Source organism: Stegastes partitus, unplaced genomic scaffold (assembly GCF_000690725.1).
Source record: "Stegastes partitus isolate 25-593 unplaced genomic scaffold, Stegastes_partitus-1.0.2 Scaffold111, whole genome shotgun sequence".
Classification (NCBI taxonomy): domain Eukaryota; kingdom Metazoa; phylum Chordata; class Actinopteri; family Pomacentridae; genus Stegastes; species Stegastes partitus.
This window is the reverse complement of record NW_007577842.1, coordinates 489,761-509,777: the sequence shown is the minus strand read 5'-3', so window position 1 is coordinate 509,777 and position 20,017 is coordinate 489,761. Positions and strand designations below refer to the sequence as shown.

The following is a 20,017-nucleotide window of genomic DNA, read 5'->3' as shown; positions in this document are numbered from 1 at the left end:
TGCACTCAGGTTTGATCAGGGAGGAACCTGACTGGGAGACCGCACCACACAAGTATTTTGAGATTCTGCCAACAGCGTCAGCACCGAGTCAAAAGCAGTTTCAAAACGACTGACTACTCATCATTTCAGACTTGGGATAATGTTTTAAGCATTTCAAAGCATATCTTGGAACACATGAAATCTAACAAGAACTTAACACTCATTGACTTTAAATGACTAAGTTTTGACTCACTGCAGGAATGAAAAGATGCAAAGTCAACAGAAGAACAAGAAGAGGACATCCAATTAACAAAATGTTGACAAATCACTGACATTTATCTACAAAAAAATTCTCTTTGAGTGCTGTTTCATTTAATAATTTTATTTTCATGGCTCACCAAGTTAATTTATTAGTTTAAGCCTGATCTCTCTACACATTTACGATATAAATATTGGGCCTTCTACTATTTATACCAATTAACTGTCCCTGTGGGTTAGTTTTAAATGAATCTGGCTGCCCTGCGTGACAGAAAGATCTTTTCAAATTCTAAACCTCCATGGTCTGTTAAATATTTTCCATAAAAAACAAAAAACCCACATCTTTTCTATGTAGCACAGCATTTTTCTAAAAGCCATCCACTAGTGTCCTTAACAATAAAGGCATTCGAATTGTTACTATGGCAACTATCACCCCAAACAGAATCAAATTTAGAATTATTTGCTCAGCTGCAACTTTTGCGGGTGAAACTCGATTATCTACACCTCAGAAGTAAATTCAACTGTCTGACGCTGCGCATTTGAAACAGCATTCCGATCAAACGTTATTATAAGCGAGAGTACAAGGGCTCCTTTAATGGTGGACCACAGCTTAAACTGTCTCAACTAGTCACAAGGCTCGCTCAAATGACTGCAAGCTGTTTTTATCCTTCACATCTACTTTGTACCGCTCGCCACAAACACACAGCAAGTTGTCTCGCAGAACTTCATTGAACAGCAGCCTTGTCTTCTGGCTCATTTACGCAAAACGGATTCTTGGAGATTATGAAAAGTACATGCTGAATAATGCGAATATAAGTCAGGGGTCATGAGATGTGTATCCCTTTGATTTATTGGCACAGGATTAACATCATGTTTACATCTGATAACAAAACCAATTAGCTTTAAGCAACAGGCGATATGCACAGCCTGTGGATTTAAAAACATGGGTGAAAAGTCAGCATTAATTAGAGAACTGTGAATCTTAAGGTTATTAGATAAAGATATCAATCTGATCATTTATGGGCTACACAATTTCAGTCTACCCAAGTGTTACAATTACAAAGTAATGACATTGCGAACCAGTAAGAGGCAAATTTGAATTATTCCTCTAAACCAAACATGTATTTAGTGTCTTCCCCACTAATAATCACTACCTTCATGATGTTAATATACAGGTTCTGCCACCACTGCCGTGATCTGGCCTGTTAATGGTGCTAATAGCAAACACGCAGCCAGCAGCAGTAAGGCTTTCAGAGGCACAGATCATTGTTCACATGCCACAAAAAGATCCCTCGGCCTCTGGGTGCTCTTTTTCTCCGTGTGGCCTCCCTCCTTTGCTCCCTCGCTGCCTCCCTTCGTCCTTCTCTCTCCAGTAGCCCCCGTGGGAGTGTGAGGGTTGAAATGACACACAGTGGCTGACTGTCGCCCAGGGCCCTGGGTTCTGGCCTTGGCTGGCTGGATCTGTGTGGCAGCTGGTGAGCCCGCTGCCCTCTCTCTGGCCTGCAGCATCAACAGTGGTGGTAGTGGGACTGATTGGAGCCTCACTCTGATCTCTGACTCTGGGGCTGACGCTCAACTGCTCACTGCTGCCCACACAACTGGTGGTGAGGAAGTGGAACAGAGAGCAGGGGTGTAATCAGGAATGAACAAAAACACACACACATACATACAGAGAGAAACTAAACTGTCCAGTGAAATGGCCAAGAGTTGCATGCAAAAGCATAAAATCCTATCAAAAACAATAATAGGACTGAAAAGAGCACAAAGACTGATGAGATACAGCAGCAGAGAAATGGCAAAGGACTGTGGTCCTTGTGGGGCAACGATGCTGAGCCAGCCAGCCCATTAATTTGGTGAGGAAATGCAATGACATGGCAGGTAGGATGCTGCATGTTCCCAAGGACATCATGTACTGCTAGTTAAGCACAATCCTTCTTTGAACTTGTAATACTTGTCATTGTACGTTCAACGCTCACATTAAACAAAAAAGTCTTCATTTATAAATAAAAGCAAATTTTTTTCCAAGCTAGCAGCACTTTACCACAACCCATACAGACTTCCCTTTGAAAACAGTCATATGAGACTTTTGAAAGTCACACAAATATCCCCAACAAAAAACACAAATGATGTGCCCATCGCACGTCATTACTCCCTCATCGGCGAATAACGATTAAGATACCAGATTTTTTTCCTTTTATAAATAGTGTAAAGATGACTGAGTGATTGAGTGATTGAGGGGTTAAGATAACACAAATCCTTCTTTCTTCCTCCCCCAACCCCTGTGAAAGCCAAAACCCAGTGCTGCCGGGCAAAGTAACTATTAAAAACACCGACATTGTTTTAAGAACATGAACTGAAAGGGATTTTTATTAGCAGTAATTTTCTTAGTTGTACCTTGGACACTAAAACATTTTTTACCCACCAAAACTTCCTGGTTAAGCAAAGATCAAACAGATAGAGTCCAGGTATGTGAGTAGAAAAACATGGAGGCAGGAATCATGATTCAAACAAGATTGATTTGACTGTATGGAGATATCCTCCGCTCGTGATACACTCTTGGGTTTTAAGAAATTAAATGCCCAGGTCTGGTCCAGAGGACAGAAGAGGTGTGGTGGGTCAGGCTGGGTAGGTGGGGAGGCGAGGATCAGGTCTCAGTGGTGTCTGCTGGTGTAAATTCTGTTCCTGAGCACAACTACTGGAGGGAGGTGATGTCGGACGCCAGGATAGTGCTGGATGTGGTCAAACCACCGCGTAACATTTACATACTGCTCCTTCTCCTGGACGGCCAAGTCCACCTGGATGAGAGAAGAGAGGATGCTTAGCTGAGTGTTCAAGGAGAAGCTTTTAACAGCCAGTAGGAAAGCTAGTGACGTCCACAGTGGGAAATTTAAAAAAAAAAAAAAACATCTCTCCAATTCATATGGCAACCACACTTTTCTGGTTGATCAGTAGTCATTAGTTTATTATCCATATATATATTTTTTTTCAGGGAAAATCAAATATGATTTGAGTTTCAGGACTTAGAGAAAATGTCATAGATGGGCTAAGATTGATAACATTGTCAAACGTTGCAGAGAAATAGAACACTGCAGCTCACAATGAACCTTTTAAATAGATCCTAGCTTCAGAAGCGATGGAAACAGTTGTAGGATAATGATTCTAAATGTGACGCAAATAACAGCAAGGAGATGGAACATTTTGGTATTTACGCTGATCGTACATAGATTTCGGGATGATGAAATGTGGTCACCAACACCTTTTTTTTAGTAAATAATCACAGAAACTATAGGTCCTATAGTCTAGGACCTTTCTTAATGCTGCCATCAGGAAATTATTAGTTTTTACCAGCTCTGTCAGTCTCTTTACCTGCTCTCTCATTCAGAGTGCACATGACAGTATGTTGCCTGCTGGTCCAGGACTGGAGTAATTCCTGTTGATTTTGCATGTTTTCCCCCCTTTCTGCAACCAATTGACCAATCGTGGCTAACTAAGGCTCCTCTCAGTGGTTTAGTTGATTATGAAGGGGCTTCTGTGCCACTTAACTTTACAACTTTCTGTCTGAAAAACTCTGAAATGTAAAGAAAAAAAGCTGCAAAATATAAACAGTGATTAGGTTCATTTTCCTAATAACCAACAAATACTTTTTAGTTACTTGAGTGCTGTTACACAGCACTGTTTATACTGTTCAAACTTTTGTTTTATTTCTGGTGAAATGCTGGATATTTTCATCTCATTGAGCCTGCAGAAATACTTAAAATGAGAAAACCTCAGGAAAAAAAAAAATTCCATTTTGGTTTAACTCATCACAAGTCATGTCTACATTGAAAAACAACCTGTGACATGGGTCACAAGTAAACAGTGGTTCATTTCATGTAGTCACAAGTCAAATGGTCAGGAAGCACAGATTTAGACTGATATAAATTCTGCTGGCATAAAAATATGTTTCGAAACATCATTCGTCTTCTCACTTTTTAAGTGTGATATGAAGAAACAAGTGGTTGCTTTTACTGAAATAATTTATTCATTTGAGGTCCAAAACAGGCACAGATATACAAAATATGCATGTGATGCTGTGGGTAATCACACCTGAACAGATGTCGCAACCTGAAACTGATTAAATCATTTCAATTCAATTTTATCTGTATAGCGCAGTTCACAACATATGCCATTTCACAGCGCTTAACATTATAAGGTATAGACCTTACAAATTTAAACAGAGAACCTAACAATCCAAAGATGCCTTTGGACTCCCTCTGAGCAAGCAGTCGGCAATGGTGGGAAGGAACCAATCCCCACCTATAACATTACTGGTTATGATATATAGAATTCATTTACCTATGAACTAATTTCTGAAGTGCATGTTGGGAGGAACACAAAGGAGCCTAAACTGTAAACTAAAGGTTGTTAAATTAAGGCTATAGCTTTGTGTTGTATGGAAATATTTGTCCTAAAACTGCAGGTGCCAAACTACAAAATTAAGGCACAATGGTAACATGTATCATAATGTCCTTAGAAAATAAATCTTATTAGACGTGGTTTTTCATTATCTAATTAAGTGTGAGTATGGAAATTCCCCAAACAGACAACAATCCAGCCTAGAACCATTCTACCATCAGTCACGTCTAATGTTTGTGTAATGTTATTTTCCATGAATTGAACATCAGCACTGGCTGTGGTTAAGGTTGGGCTAGCTGACCCCCTGTCCCTGAGGTTAAAAACCACACTGATTGCAAACCAAAGTGACGCTCCCTTGCCTGGTGGCGGGGGGGCAACCTTCCATCTCCGTCACAACCACTGACACCGCTCAACATGTGATCTCTCCCTCCCTCCATCTCACCCTGCCTTTTCCATTTCTGAACTCACTTTTTTTTTATCCTGTAAGGCGTAGCAAACTTACTTGTCCCTGGTCTGAGGCTAAAGACATCACTTTATGCCACATCACTTTATTTGTTTGAAGAGAAGTGAGGGTGTGTTTAGGATCTGTGTGTTTATTGCCAGTTTGTTCTCGATGCCCTTTAGCCATATGACTGGTCTAATTGTGTGTTATGTGCTATGACAAATTGCTTATTAAAGTTGTGGTTTGACTGAAGTGAATGCTGATAAGGAAGGAAAAGGATGGAAAAAAGGATGGATGGATAAGTCCTTGATAAATGGTGCCACGCATGTACTGAGACACAACAGATCAATCAACTTTTCGACTTTTGAACAGTTTCCTTCAAGTTGTAGTGACAAGCGCATTTATGTGTGCCCTAATAGCACATCTTAAATCAAAAAAAGGATTATCTGATCTTTACAAAGTTAATGCTACATTGACAAATTGAGTAGTTGCGCTGAGCCAGCTGAATAAAGCATGACATCTAAAGGTGCAGCTGTAAATGAGTGAGAACAAAGTACATTACCATGAGCGGATGGATTCCATAGTACACGAGAGTGTCGGCTACAGTGAACTGGTTCCCTGCCAGGTAGACCTTGTCTTGCAGGTAGAGGTTGAGGTCCTGAAAGAGGAAATTTCAAAACATAACATGCTATGCAAATTAGTCTATTACTTATGATAATTTATGCATTATGGTAAGTATTTCTATGTAAACACACTTGTCTTCACATGACAGATGAATACATTACATGAATCACTAATGAAGCCCCCTTTACCAGAAGAGGTAATGTTGTCAGACTTAAAAGCTGTATTGCATTTCGTTTTCAAGACTTCTGTAAAGTGAACGTTTAGCTTCATGAAGGGCATATATTCTTCCTTGCTTTCCTGTATTGTTAGCATTATTTCATTTACCAAATCTGACCCTCTTGATGGACACTACGGACCTAAAGGGGACACAACAGCAGGTTCATTAACCTATATATCTGTGGATGCGTGAGGTACATCAGTCTGGATCCTAGCTTGCGTGTGTCTGTGTGCTGTGCTATGTGGATAGGAATAATATGTAACCTGAGGGGGTATGTCATTTCTCCCCATGACTGGCGACTTAGCACAGATGCCGTACAAAACAGGCTGTTTGTTTATTCCACTTCCAAATGACTACAACTCTCGCTTGCAAATCTAATGAAGCTGTCTTAAACTTGGGCAGCATTTTGTGTATTTCTCAGTGCATGTCTGTGTATGCAATGCAAAGTCGTGCATGGAAGTGCTGGTCCCAGGGGAAGGGACCATCTTTAGCACTTGTACATTGTGAGAACGGAAAACTCCACACACACAGCGCATCTTGGGGGCAAATGGAGTTATTGTGCGGCAAGAGTGGGTGATGCCAAACAAGGCATGAAGACTGCAGACTTTCTCCCCTTCCACCATCAGATCCTTGTTTTTCTTAGCCTACAGCCATGGAGATGAAGCCCAGTCAAGCATCAGAGGAGACATAGCTCTTCTGCTACCCCCCACCCAGCACATGGAGCTCAAACCTGGGTTCTTTTCTACCTGCCCCCGCCTTAGCTGTGCATTCATATAGTTGCCGTGTTTAGATAAAATAATGCTGGAAAACTCTGTAGCAACATTAAGACTACCAAAAGTATCACTGCACAACAACAGTTGGGGTCAAACACTTTTGGAAATTCAAAAATACCAACAACCGTACAACAATTCCTCTAAGTTTTCGCCCTTTGGGTAGGTCATGCACAGAGTGGAAAAGCACTGCTGTCCATTTTAACATTAGAAAGAAGCTGAACAAATAAATAAAAATCCCTCAAAAGACATTTATGTTCCCACTAAATTGTATGTCTGTCCATTTACGTCCTTTGTACTGACATACTACGGTGATGTTGACTGCTGTCATGATACTCCAGAAACAATTTTGTATTGTTGCTGCCTTTCTTAGATTCACATACAGTGACCTCTTGAGTTGAAACAACTTTCTTCTTCGGGGCCTTCAGGCAACCTTTACTGTCGATGCCTAACGCCGAACTAAAATTTCTAACTGCTGAATACATTAAATGATTAAAGGAAAAACTCAGCTGAAAATGTTTTCTCTCATTCATACTGATTTGTCAAAAACAGTATGTTGCTGTTCTCTGTTCACTAAAAGCACAGTAATTATTAGATAAAATTAGCTAGATGCTACAACATTTGCATCATAAAACAAATGACAGTATTTAAATTCTGTTGCAGCAGGAAGTCACCCAGTACTAGCCTAATTGGTTTAAGGTGGCATGCCAGACTGTCCCTTACACTCAGCTGTCTCTGTGTTCAGGGCCAAATGGCCTGGTCTGTTTTTCATAATATTGCATGAGTGACAAGATGCTTACTTTGGAAACAAGTCTCAGCTTGATAAACTATGGATTTCTTGTGTGCATCCTGGGGTGAGAAAGTTTAAGAAGTCCTGCAGTTGACACTTTTTTATCTCTGGATAATTTAATGGGAGATGACTGGTGTGCTTGAAAGGAGGACGTGGCTAAAGCAGCAGGACAGGACAGGGGGCCACCAGGCAACAGAGCTGAGCTGCTCAGGGCGACTTCCTTCTGGAAGTGGCACCATTAAAATATTTAAGAGGCCTGTCCAGATAACATGCTGCCACGCAGCATGACTTCTCAGCCATGCCACAACAGTGTGTCACGCTGAGAAGTGCGCACACACATACACAAACACACAGACACTTCATGCTGACAGGACGGTGCCAAGAGGCGCCTAGCGTCCAGCAGACTAGTGGCTGGCGATCCATTTCACGCTGACTGGCGTCAGGCACATTAAAGCATTTTTCTCTGTCGCGTGGGGCCATGTCACTTAAGGGCCATACATCAGTCTGTATTCCAGTCGCTTGTGTCTTAACAAGGCGCGCACGCACACACACACACACACACACACACACACATATGCAGACACACACACATATGCAGACACACACACACACACACTGAGCTAACTGGTATACAGAGAAAAAGCAATGCAAGATAAACAGGGATGCTGTGGCACATTTGAAAAAGCACAATTAATTTTTCTAAAAATATTTGAATGCAAGCGCAGACTAGCTGAAAGCAAAACCTACCTCTGAGTAAGTTTGAAATAAGAAGGATTAAAACTGTAAATACATATGCATTTAAGTTTACAGACACAATGCAACAGCATTTTCTTAGAAAAAAAGAAGAGATTTCAAAGATTTCCTTGAGTATCTGCCTCTCTACCTTCAGGATGATCTTGATGTCTTCCTTTGTGCAGCTGTCCAGCCTGGTCACTCTGTACTCCAGCCACTGCTGCACCACTGCCCTGTTTTCTGCAGTGTCACCCAGCAGCTCTGGGCGCTTGGCTTCTTTCACCAGGTGACAGGCGATGGTTGCCAGCCCCAGCAGTGGAGGACCATTATTATTCTGTAGCACAGGTACCTGCAGGGTGATGTGTGACAGAAACAGGACAGCAAGATGTCAAAAACTGAATTTCATTTCATGTTTTTGAAGTTTTGAAACAATTAAGCAGTCATTTCAAACTGTTAGACATCAGCAGTTAGAGGGTTTTACTTTAACTTCCTTAAAGACAAAGACGATTTATTCCCAAACACAAAAAAATTTCCCTTTGATAACTACACATTCATGAGTAGAAGTGTTTGGCAATGAGGGAGTGTCTCATATGCACACTGTTTGTAAGTGTTTAACTGATAATTGAATGAGGTTTGGTTTGTAGGTTAACATACAGGTAAGAATCCTATACATAGGGGTACAAGAATAAACATTTTCCCCTTTTTCCTTAAGCGTATGTCTGCATAACTTTTATCCTGTTCTCTATTACTTCTCCCAGTCACCAATACTTAAACTGCACACCCGCTTCACAGTGTTTTAACCCCCTGACAACCTACACAGACGCTGACAGCTGACTCCACCCCTTGGTCCGTTTCTATGGACGGCCATACTCAAAGCGTGGAGCTGTTCCCATTGTGCTGACTTGTGGAAATAACACATCTGGCAGCAAATGTTGCTACCTGGTTCGGCTGCAGTTTCACACCAACCCTGAGCCTCAGAGCAACTCAATTGGCCACTGACCGGCAACACAAGGTAGAAATGCCACGACAACAGCCTCATTTTAACACACATACCTAGCTTGTTAGCATTCCCTCGCTAGCCACACTGTCCTAGTTACAACAGCTTACGAGCTTCCTTTCTAATAAAATGGCGACTTAACACCAACAGCGGATGGCACAACAAAGATCTGTCATATCACCTTTTTATCCCCCTGTGTGCTGTACTTATTCGGCTTTTTTAGTCCCAAGTATTTCTCCAGCGAGGATAGCTCCCGCAACGCCATGTTTCTGACTGTCGGAGGGGCGATACAGTGTACAGCTGCTGTGATTGGCTGAAATCCTCAAGTCCCACCTTCCGACGTTTGATTGACTGTCGGGACAACCGATAAAATCACAGCATGCGAGTCTCGTCTCACGTTAGATTGCATCAGTGAAAGTGACGATTGCTTATTCATTTTTTATTAAATAAATAAAAAAACAACAACAACAAATATTTAAAAGTGTGTCCTGCTTGACCAATTAAACTACAAAATAATGAAATGCGAATACCACAATGCATTTTACACAATAGCCATCCAATAGAGTAAGAGCTAAGTACCTGATAGTTTTATGTCAGGATAGAGAGGTGTTAGCAGTATTCCACATTTGTATGTTGAAATAAAAAAAACAGAAAAAACAAAACAAAAAACAGTTTTTATCTGAAATTGAAAAATACTTACAAAAGACATCCCTCACATGAATGAAATAAGGGCATAATTTTCTTTAGGTTTGACCGCCATCTGTACAAAAATCAAATGACCTGACAATAGACTATGGAACCTGACCTGTAAATGATTTTCACAGGGGATCTGCAATGTTTAATCAAATAACTTTCAAAGGTTGCAATAGATGACAGCACATCTGTTGAGGGTTTTTTTTATGTTAAATTGATGTTGCTGAATTGTGAGTATGTTCGGCCACATACCAAAGTAAATAAAAGTTACCTACATAGTTTCGGTTAAAAAGGTGTCCTCCATAAATGTACTTCACAAAGCATGCTGCTGTTAAATATTTGCATATCCCAGCATTCCCTAGGTAGACTCAGCTCTGTAATCCAAACTTCCCCGATGGCGTGGACTGAACTGATCAAAAATGAATGTTATGCAGTCCTGCCACTTCATACCAACATACATGTTATCACAGAACTTCTCTTGTGAAGATTTGTGGTCAACTGAAATCAACATTGACAGTGGAAAGTCTGGAGTTTCAGTCTGAAGTCCTGCAGCAAAGTTTTCTGTCCTGCCTGTCTGTCTCTGCAGTGTGTCCTGGCGGTGACATTGTGTGTGCCGTGTCTGTTTGGATATGTACTGTGCCTCCACGATTTCCCCATAATGAAATGTCACCTGTCAGTCAAAACTGGGCTTACTAACTACATACTGTCCAGGTGTGTGTGTGTGTGTGTGTGTGTGTGAGAGAGAGAGAGAGAGAGAGTTTGTGTGTATATGTGTGACACCACAGAGAGTGACAGCTGGGCTGAGATGTCACACTTCAAGCTTCCTTTTCACTCCCAGCAGATCCTCTTTGTAACAGCTCACCTGGATGACAAGACTTGAGGTCATGTCAGCGACTCTAGCAATATGAATCAAATTCATCTTTTCCCTCTGGATTTTATTGCCTTAATTCAGACTGCTATAAAATGTACAAGGAGATGATGAGTAAGGCAGACAAATGCTTGCGTATTTGAACTGAGGACAGTTTTGGCTGCTTTTTGCTTTTTGTTTACCAGAACTACATTTAGTTGCAGTAGTTGGACAGATTTATTTAGTAGTATCCAGTATCCAGAGCCAAATATTCACAAAAATGGAATCTGCAAAGCAACCAGTAACTAAAACTATTAAACAAATTGACTGTATAAAAAGAACATTTACCCCTGAAATGCACTAAGTAGAAAGTTAATGCACATCATCACCTCACTTTAAAAAAAGAAAAGTCCAAAGATGTTTAAAAGATGACATGTTACGATGAGTGTTATGGGTGTAAGCACAATATTGCACTTAAGTAAAAATGACTTTACATCAATAGTTTTATGAGCAAGTGCAATAATATGGTTGAGCTACGAGGTGCATGTGACACAGTAAAAACAAATGCAAAACCTGCTTTAGGCTGGAATCATCAACTACTTAATTGGAAGAAGTACTTTTCAATGCAGCAGTATAATACAAAGAGCAAGACCAGCAATATTCACAAATATATATTCGTTACAGTTCCTTGTCATATATTTTTATTTTTATGGGTCACTTTTGTTTACTACCAAGGATTAAATGGTAAATACAATGTCCATATTCATGGACAAATACTTCAAAGCAAACACTGTTCTGATAGGTTTGCAATTCCAAAAAACAAACAAGCAAACAAACAAAAAAACACAGAAAGCACTTGAGTTGCCATGTGTTTTTACTCTGTTGACATCATGGCCAAAATATTCTCAGGTCATGTTGTTCCAGATTTCACTGGGCATTTCCAATGCTGTCATATTTCCTGCCACATTGTGACAGCATCAAATTTCATACAGGATGTCAACTGTGAGTATCTAGCTCACTGTATACAAATGATCATAATGAGATAGCTAATACCTAGGTCATGCTATAGTCTAATGTAGCAGTTTAAGGTTGAATATCCAGGCCCTTTTGATTCTCATATGGCAGCAGCTGTACTTCATGTGAACTACTTTCATTGATGTTTATTGCCTTGCACATCCACTGTATCCGCAATGTTCCCTTTCACCGCATGCACTTAATATAAAAGAACAGATGATATTTTTAAACCCAATTTGTTGAGAAAAAGCTGTCCCAGAAAACAAATTAATTATAAGAATGAGTACACAGACTATCACAAATGATTAGATGCCATGAAACAAGGTAAGGCTAATTCTCTGCATGTTTTTTTTTTTTTTCATCCAACCTCTCTTTTTTGCTGTTTGTTTATAGACTCCAGCACGTCATACACTTTTACCCTAGTGGGGCTTCCATAAATGCATGCCCGCAGCATTAAAGTGCGTCTCCTTTAACTAAATGCCTCGAAGCTGCCACATCCTGTCTGTACTCAGGCGGGCTGAGGACAACGATCCCTAGTGCCTAGCACTAACTGTAGCCTGTGGGAGTTTTCTCATGCCGATTGTGATACACAATCTGGGGTCACATTAGTAAGGAAATCTACAGTGGGGGTCACAGAATGTGCCGTGGGGCTTCCTGAGGCAGGCATAGCCATAAACGCAGCCTCAGTCCTGGTAGATGTATCCCCCTCTGCCTAGTGTGCAGCCCACAATATGCTGTTACACTGATTTGTCTGGCCGGGATGCAGGGCCTGCAGCCCCGCCTGTCTCCTCTGTTACCTTTCATGACCTGGGAAAGCTCTTTGACTGAATATATAGTATTTTAACTACACAGATACTCGCGGGGGGGGGGGGGGGAAGATATGAACGCTGTCAGCGCAGATTGGCGAAATTGCATATTGGTGCTAGGTCGGATCCCCACCGGAGAGCGAACGCGGGGATAGGTGCCAGGCAGCTGGGTGACAGTCTGGGAGAAGGCTGAGGGCTGCGAGATGCAGACAGACAGATGTATGGGGGGTCAGGATGCTGCCTGTACCTTCAGCTCCTGTCAGGTTTTATTTTTGATTATATTTTGTTCAAGGAATTTGATGCTGAAGGCTGGAGAGACTGACAGGAAACTTGATTTTGGTGGATGGGTAATAGTTTGTATTGTGCAAGGAGGGAGCTTTTAGCTAAAGTATAGAATTAAAGCCAGATTTTGTGATAAGTCTAAAAATACAAATTGTTGAGGGATTTGTTTTTGTTATTATTCTCTGATTGATTTTTTAAAAAAAAACTAATTTATGAAGGTATCATTTTAGCTCAAATTAAAGCTGCAGCTGCATTTTTTTTCATTATTGATTAATTGTTGAGTGTGTAAAAGGTTGAAAGTTTCTTTAGACAACATTTTAGAATTACTCGTTTTGTTCTCTTAACAGTCCAAACCTCAAAGATATTAATTCACTACCATAATAAGAGACAAAAGCAGCACATCCTTGTAGTAAAGATGCTAGAACTAGTAATTGAGTATCAAAAAAGTTCATTTTTCTGTTCATTGACAAACTGATTGCTTGTCTCAATGTTTTTTTTAAATGTACTGATTTGAAACTTTATCTTAGAAAACCCGAATGTCCTCCCCAAAACATAATATTCATTTCTAAGCCAGACCTACAATACAGTAAGTCACTTTCAGTCAGTGTAGTGTATGACTAGTGGTAGTCTTCACAGTGTGTCTTTTGGCTCAGGAGCTGCTGGCTCTGGTAGTGGAGGAGAGTCAGAGGATGCCAGAAATGTCGCACCTCCAGGCCAGGCCTTTGGGCCTTCATGACGACAACAGTGATGGGATTATAGGAACCACCCTGCTGCTCCATGCAGAAGCAGGCACCCAAAGGCTAAAAACAACAAGCTGGTCCCACACTCCATCACACACCAACACACACACACATGCAAATGAGTGTATGTTCGAATATGTTTACAACAGAGAGGAGGGGGAGGGAAAGGGCTGGATGAGCCAGTGACAGAGGTGGAGTGATGACATTTTTGTGGCATTTCATGTCTTTCCCTTAACATTTGTGACACTAGATTAGCATTGGAAGGCACACTCATAAATGTATGTGTGTGTAGATGTGGAGTCTGATCGGGTGAGGCCCTGCAGACAAATGAGCGAGTAATAAAGGCAGTTTCTCCATTTCCTCCTCCTCTGCTTACATGCCAACCCACAAGGCTGTGGGACATGCTGGGGGACACAGTACCAGCTCACAGTAACAACAAACCCTGTCCCTGCCTTCCATCCAGCAGCAGTCACTTAGGAGTATTAATTACCGCTCTGAATTTCCTCCTCCATAGCCATCCGTGTCCCCCTCAGACAAACAACCTCGGTGGGAGGATCTTGATTATTATAGCTTCTGAAAAGTCAGATTGTCTTTTATTGAAGTTGCCCACTGGCCATGCAGGTTTCTCTCCATCGCTCTCTCTCTCCCTTTCTTTCTCTGTGTCTCATTCTCTCTTTCTTTGTCTCTCATCCATGATTCAGACAAAAATCTTGGAGGAAACGGTTATGCCGGTGCTCTCGCTGTGGCCGGGAGGTTGATGAGGGAGTCTCCCATGTTGGTAGAGGTCCCAAGTCATGCAGCTCACGTGAGGTTAAAGCAGACACAAACACATAAAGACACACTAAACCGTGGCTGGACGCGGCACACTGAGCTGCTGTTCTGTCCTTCACCAGCAGGGAGCACTGTGGATCTTTCAAAAATCCCAAAGTCCGGCTCTGCTCACCGTCCATTTGCATCGAAACGACAACTCTGCCTTATAAAAATTAACTTTTTTATCTAAAATAGGAAAGTGAGTGTTAAAAACAGATTGGATCATGGGCAACTTATAGGAGTATAGAAATCAATGTATATTGATAAACTATTCATACCAATATTGTTCAGTTTATCATGTAGAATACAATGGACCACTTTTACTGTCTTATCAGAACAATACTTACTGCAGTTCTGCATTAAAAAAGATTTTATTAAAACATTTTAAAATGCTAAAAATGTGAGTGCTACAATCATTTGGTATCCAGTGTCCGATGTGAATTAGGTTCAGATGTGGTGTTCAGTGGCCTGTTGTGTTAAAGTGCTTGGCTCAGGGGTGCATTAATGATTTTTTTCGGGCCATTTTCAAAAGGTTAAAATGAAACTCCATCTTTTTCATTGCAAAGTTTGAAATGTTTAAGAATCACAGGCCTATGAGAACGCATTTGGGAAACCTCTGCCCAGCTCCTAATCCTTCCTGCTCATCTGTCTTCATGTCTTTAACCCATTAGTTTGATTCACTGCCTCTGGAGTGGGAAAGTGAAAGCTCAGGCCGGCACTTGTCTCTCCTATGGCTGTGTCCACGATATCCCTTTCGTGTGGCACTTTATGGCCTGCTGGAGACAAGTAGAAGGGACATGCATGTGTGTGTGTGACTGGAAAAGAAGACAGAGAGTAGAGGGGGGTGGATGGAGAGATAGATATAGGGAGATTCAGAGGGTTATTTGTCCCTCTTCCCCTCTCTGAGAGCCAGGAATCATGGTCTGCATGACAGGTCGCCAGCCCCCGTTGGGGGTGATCTATATGAGGCCCTCTTTATTGGCAATTTCAACCCAGGGACAGATGAGACTCCAGCCGGCCGGCTGGACAGCCAGACTATGATGAAAGCAGCCAGGACTCACCTGTGACTCTCGCACTGAAGGCTGGAGAAATAATGCATCAGGAGGTTATATGTGGAGCTATGTGCAATGTGTGCTGTGTAGATGTATGAGCCGTGAGTGTGTGAGGTAGAAATAATGTATGGCTGCTGTCATGCCCAGAGGTCTCTGTTTAGTATGGAGAGAATCACTGAGCTGTGTTGCAGGCAGATTTCGATTGAGATGCTTTGGATACTTTACATATTGTTGGAATGTAGGGTAAATAATTCACCTCAGAGCAACAGTCAAGAACCTGTCCATGACTTATTGCTTTTGGCTTCCTTGGAGTAACACGACTGAGAACATGCCTATTTTATAGCAAACCACATACTGCACTGCATGTGAACCATATAAAACTGTGTCTGTGCTGCATGAATTGAATATTGTTCTGCCTGAGTGCTGGGGAACATTAAAAAGCATTCTAAAACCTGGATGTTAAGCTGATTGTAATAAAACACTAAAGCCACCATAAGAACTAAAACATGACTTTAAGATTCTGATTGAACTGAAACATAACTCCATTCTCCCACACACTTTTCTTAACATCCTGCACTGGGTAACACTGATATCACATTCAGCCCTTTCTCCCAAGTCTGCGAAACACATTTCCCAGTTTTCAAAGTCCTGAATCGCACAAGGCAAATCACTGGGAACTAGCATGACAACATTCAAGCTCTGAGCAGACAATATATCCCGAGGCCATTCCTCCATCCAACACGCTGCTGAATGAAAGACAGAAGCTTGCAAAGTGACGAATACCATGAAATAGCCCTGTAATGAACAATTGCTCTCATATGGGAAGGCCTGTTCAGTCAGGAACAGCCATTAGACCCGTCTCTCTCTGTTCATTCCTAATCGATTAGTACAGTCTGCAAAGCATTGATCAGCAGTTTGCTTTCAAGTGTTGCGATGGTGGAAAGGTTTAGAAAATACGGATTTAAGGGCACCGAACAGGTTTAGAAAGAGGAAAACTAAAATCTACATTTGTGGCTGAGTTACACGAGTTAACAGGTCATGATGTTGAAAATCAGGAAATGGTGTGATTTGAATATCCCCCATTCCATTCCTTTCCTGTATGTCTGTGTTAAATCTTAAATCTAAACCTTAGCATCTTATGCCTAATATTTATTTGGCCATTTGAGACCTCAGGCTCTTTGTAGAGCTCAAGAAACCTACTAAAAAACAACACATTTGGTGTAAAAACACCAAAAATGGAACCTATTTCATCAACTGTTCAAATTCAGGGAAGGGCTACTGTTGCATACTTTTGTATAGCTTAATTATACAAAATCGGAAAGAAAGAAAAAAATCATTGCCTGTTTTTGCAATTGTTGGACGCCAAACAATGAGGAAGCAAAGCCAATGTCAACAAAACACAAGGGGTTAACAATGTTTCTTGGAGGTGCTGCCATAGATTTTCATCTCCAAATGGACCAATTAATCATTTGATTTACTAATTGAAACAACTGGGCTCCAGCTGTTTAAACACTATCTTTTAGTTCTCTGATGAAGAGATTTAAGGAATTTAGAACACGTAAATGATCTGACTGACTGATTGAGTGACATATTGTACATGCATCAGTGATATATTTTTAATGTTTTACCCTCGTGGTGTTCTGCGTATTGCTGTTGGCCACGTGTAACCCGATATGCAGCACATATGATCTCACTTACATGGACATGCAGGTGCACAGGCCCATGGTGTTTAATTTCAGCGAGCTGTAATAAGGTAATAAGTTGTATTTGTCAATGTGTGCGTGTGATGATCTGCTACATTTTACAGTGTATGTATGACTGTGCACATGTGTTTTTAAATGCATAACACAAGCGTATGGCTGCACAGTATGTCTGTATACAGTATACTTCTGTGTGTGCATTGTGTTGTATACTCTGCAGTGGCTGTCACTGTTTCTCAGTGTTTGTCATTCTGTCTGTCTGTGTTTGTCCTGCTTGCCTCCATGTACACTCAGCCTCTAATTAACTTAATAAAGTGTAGCAATTTTGACATTTAGAGGCCTAATTTGCTCCACAGTAGCGGACCGGCTGACCGGCGTTGCAGATAACGCAGACTGACAGGATCAGAGAAAAGTCTGTTTATCTGGGGAATTAAAGGGTAAAAAGAGGCCTGGCTTAGTGATAGGTACTCTCCTGTACCGTGTGTGTGTGTGTGTGTGTGTGTGTGTTTGTGTGTGTGTGTGTGTTTGTGTCTCTGTGAAGGGTGCACTTTAGTACTTGTATGTGTGTGATGCTCAGGTTTGTGGACATTTGCCTGTGTGTTTCTGTAAGTGAAAGACAGGCTCGGCTATTACTTAAAGGGCTTATGGTATAGGCTGATGTAGGGAGTCGGCTTGTTCGGGCCTATCACTGCTGTCCATCCAAAATGTTGAACTTGTGACCTTTGCCTCAGGTTTCTCCAGGCTTGCTGGTGGCGCTTCACATGCGCTGTGTTCTGTCTTTGCAAATCTCCCTCTTAATAAAGCTATCAGATTCACCAAAAGACAGAGAGACAGAGACGCACGCACAGCAGTGCTCTGTTTGCAGATACAGCCAAAGACAATCTTCCCATCTACCTGGGGGGACCTGCTAGCACCAGCGCTCGCGGCTATACACATCCTCCATCAAAACATCACTGACAGAGAAGTCAAGTCGCTCTCTCTTTCCCCTCCTGCCGCCTCCGACCCGTAACCCATTTATCTTGAGATAACTTTGTCAGATTGTCAACCAAACTCTCCGGTGGGAGCCAAGCCCAAAGCCTATTACGGGGGAATCAGCGCAGGCCGAGGCTGGTCACTGCTAAACGGATACTCCCTACGCGCTCTCGCTGCCTTGACTGCATTATTGAGGCTGCTGTTCCCACATCCGCTCAAGACAGCCAGTTAGGCAGCTGGTAATCAGGTTGCTGAAGTCCCATACTATCCGAAACGGCGCTGGTTTATTGATTACATAAACAGAGATTGGTTATCAGTGAGCAGATGTAATGCTTGTAAAAATGTGAGTCTAACTGCATTCAGTGTTGTTGACCTCTGGTGTCACTCACTCCTGTTCTTCCTTCTTGCCTTCCCTCTGGCTGTAAGGAATGAAATGTGTGCACTTACTGAATAACCAAAACACTTAATTTAAGTGGGAGCTGTGTTGGGTGGCAGCAGCGGTATCACAGAGATGCGTCTGTGTGTGTGTGTGTGTGTGTGTGTGTGTGTGTGTGCATGTTTTCTTCAACCCCGATGCTTTGTGACATGTCGCCCAGGACACTGTGCTATTCCCGGCCAGGAGACCTTGGGTTCATGAATAATTTGCCACCGTTAATCTTGAGCGGTCTTGATTTATTCTGGGATGCCTTTGAAGCGCCAACATGCTGAGGGCTTTGCAGGGACGGCTACCAAACTAAGGAGACTAACAACAGCAATAAAGGGAACTGAAAGAGGGAGAGACACAGTGAGAGGGGAATGAGGGGAATCTATTCTCCTTAGAAAGTTGCTGCTCTGTTTTCAGAGATTTTTTTTTCTTAAAGATAAGACTCCAAGGCTTTTCACACAGAGAGGGAGTTATTTATTATATAATAGCCAAGAGTGAAATGCTGCTATATCACTGACTTTGCAATAAGGTGAAGTTAGTATGACTTATTGATTTGGCATCTCACTTAAGTTCTCTTGGCTGACTTGACTTGAACATTTCCATACACACACCAGCAACTCTAAAGTGAAAATATCCTGGTGTTGATAGTATGGATAGTTGTGTCAGTGGACTTTACTACACTGATGAGCGGTCAGGGTAGGCACTGCCAACTGATGGTAAAGTTTGAGTTGAGTTTTCACAGCTGTCAGTTAAAGAAAAATGTCGACTTATGGGGAATGTTCAACAAATGAGAGGACAGAAAATTGCTCTGATTTTTCAGCGTGAATGGAACACAAAGAAAAATTTGTGTTGCGGATGTGCAAAAAAGGTGCTAAACAAGCTGTTCTGTTGTCATGTTTGCTGTTTGGTGGCACCAACAACAAGAAGTCCCTAGTTGGTCCACAGCAATCCAATCATTAGCTGTGCTCACGTTATCCTGTAGAAGGTCGCAAGGAGCTGGAGTCTCTCCCAGCTGACTTTGGGTGAGGTACAACCTGGACAGGTTGCCAACCCATCCAAGAGTAACACACAAACAGAGACAACCATGCACAGTCACACACACCTATGGCACCAATTAACCTACCGTGCATGTCTTTGGACTGGCACATGCAGGCACAGGAGACCATGTAAACTCCACACAGAATGGCCTCAGTGACCATCAAGTTCAACCCTGTGAGGTGATGGTGCTAACCAGTGCACCATTGTGCCATGGTGATTGACAGTGATTCAATTCAATTCAATTCAATTCAATTCAATTTTATTTGTATAGCGCATATTTACAACAACAGTCATCTCATAGCGCTTCACAAAGGCAGAGACAGAAACACCCAACAATCCAAAACATCTGGATTCCCTATAAGCTTCAGAAGTCCGCAAGCAGTCCGCAACAGTGTGAAGGAACCGAAAACCCCCACAGGGGAAAAAAAACCTCCG

General features: G+C 41.8%; 1 protein-coding gene across 1 annotated transcript; it reads right to left on the bottom strand.

The window, feature by feature from the left end:
- Window positions 1-1,061: 1,061 nt before the first annotated feature.
- eef1e1 (eukaryotic translation elongation factor 1 epsilon 1) lies at window positions 1,062-9,494 on the bottom strand. Its single transcript, XM_008277950.1, has 4 exons — window positions 9,386-9,494; window positions 8,359-8,556; window positions 5,637-5,732; window positions 1,062-3,032 (listed from the first exon to the last, which is right to left on the bottom strand). Exons 1-4 carry the CDS (start codon window positions 9,467-9,469, stop codon window positions 2,889-2,891), a joined length of 522 nt encoding a protein of 173 aa, XP_008276172.1. The 5' UTR covers window positions 9,470-9,494; the 3' UTR covers window positions 1,062-2,888.
- Between the last annotated feature and the right edge of the window lie 10,523 nt (window positions 9,495-20,017).

Coding starts and splice junctions, on each gene's coding strand:
- eef1e1 (XM_008277950.1), bottom strand. CDS start 9,469: ATGGCGTTGCGGGAGCTATCCTCGCTGGAGAAATACTTGGGACTAAAA. Junction 8,557..9,385: donor GCACACAGGGGGATAAAAAG/GTGATATGACAG, acceptor ATCACCCTGCAG/GTACCTGTGCTACAGAATAA. Junction 5,733..8,358: donor ACATCAAGATCATCCTGAAG/GTAGAGAGGCAG, acceptor TTCCTCTTTCAG/GACCTCAACCTCTACCTGCA.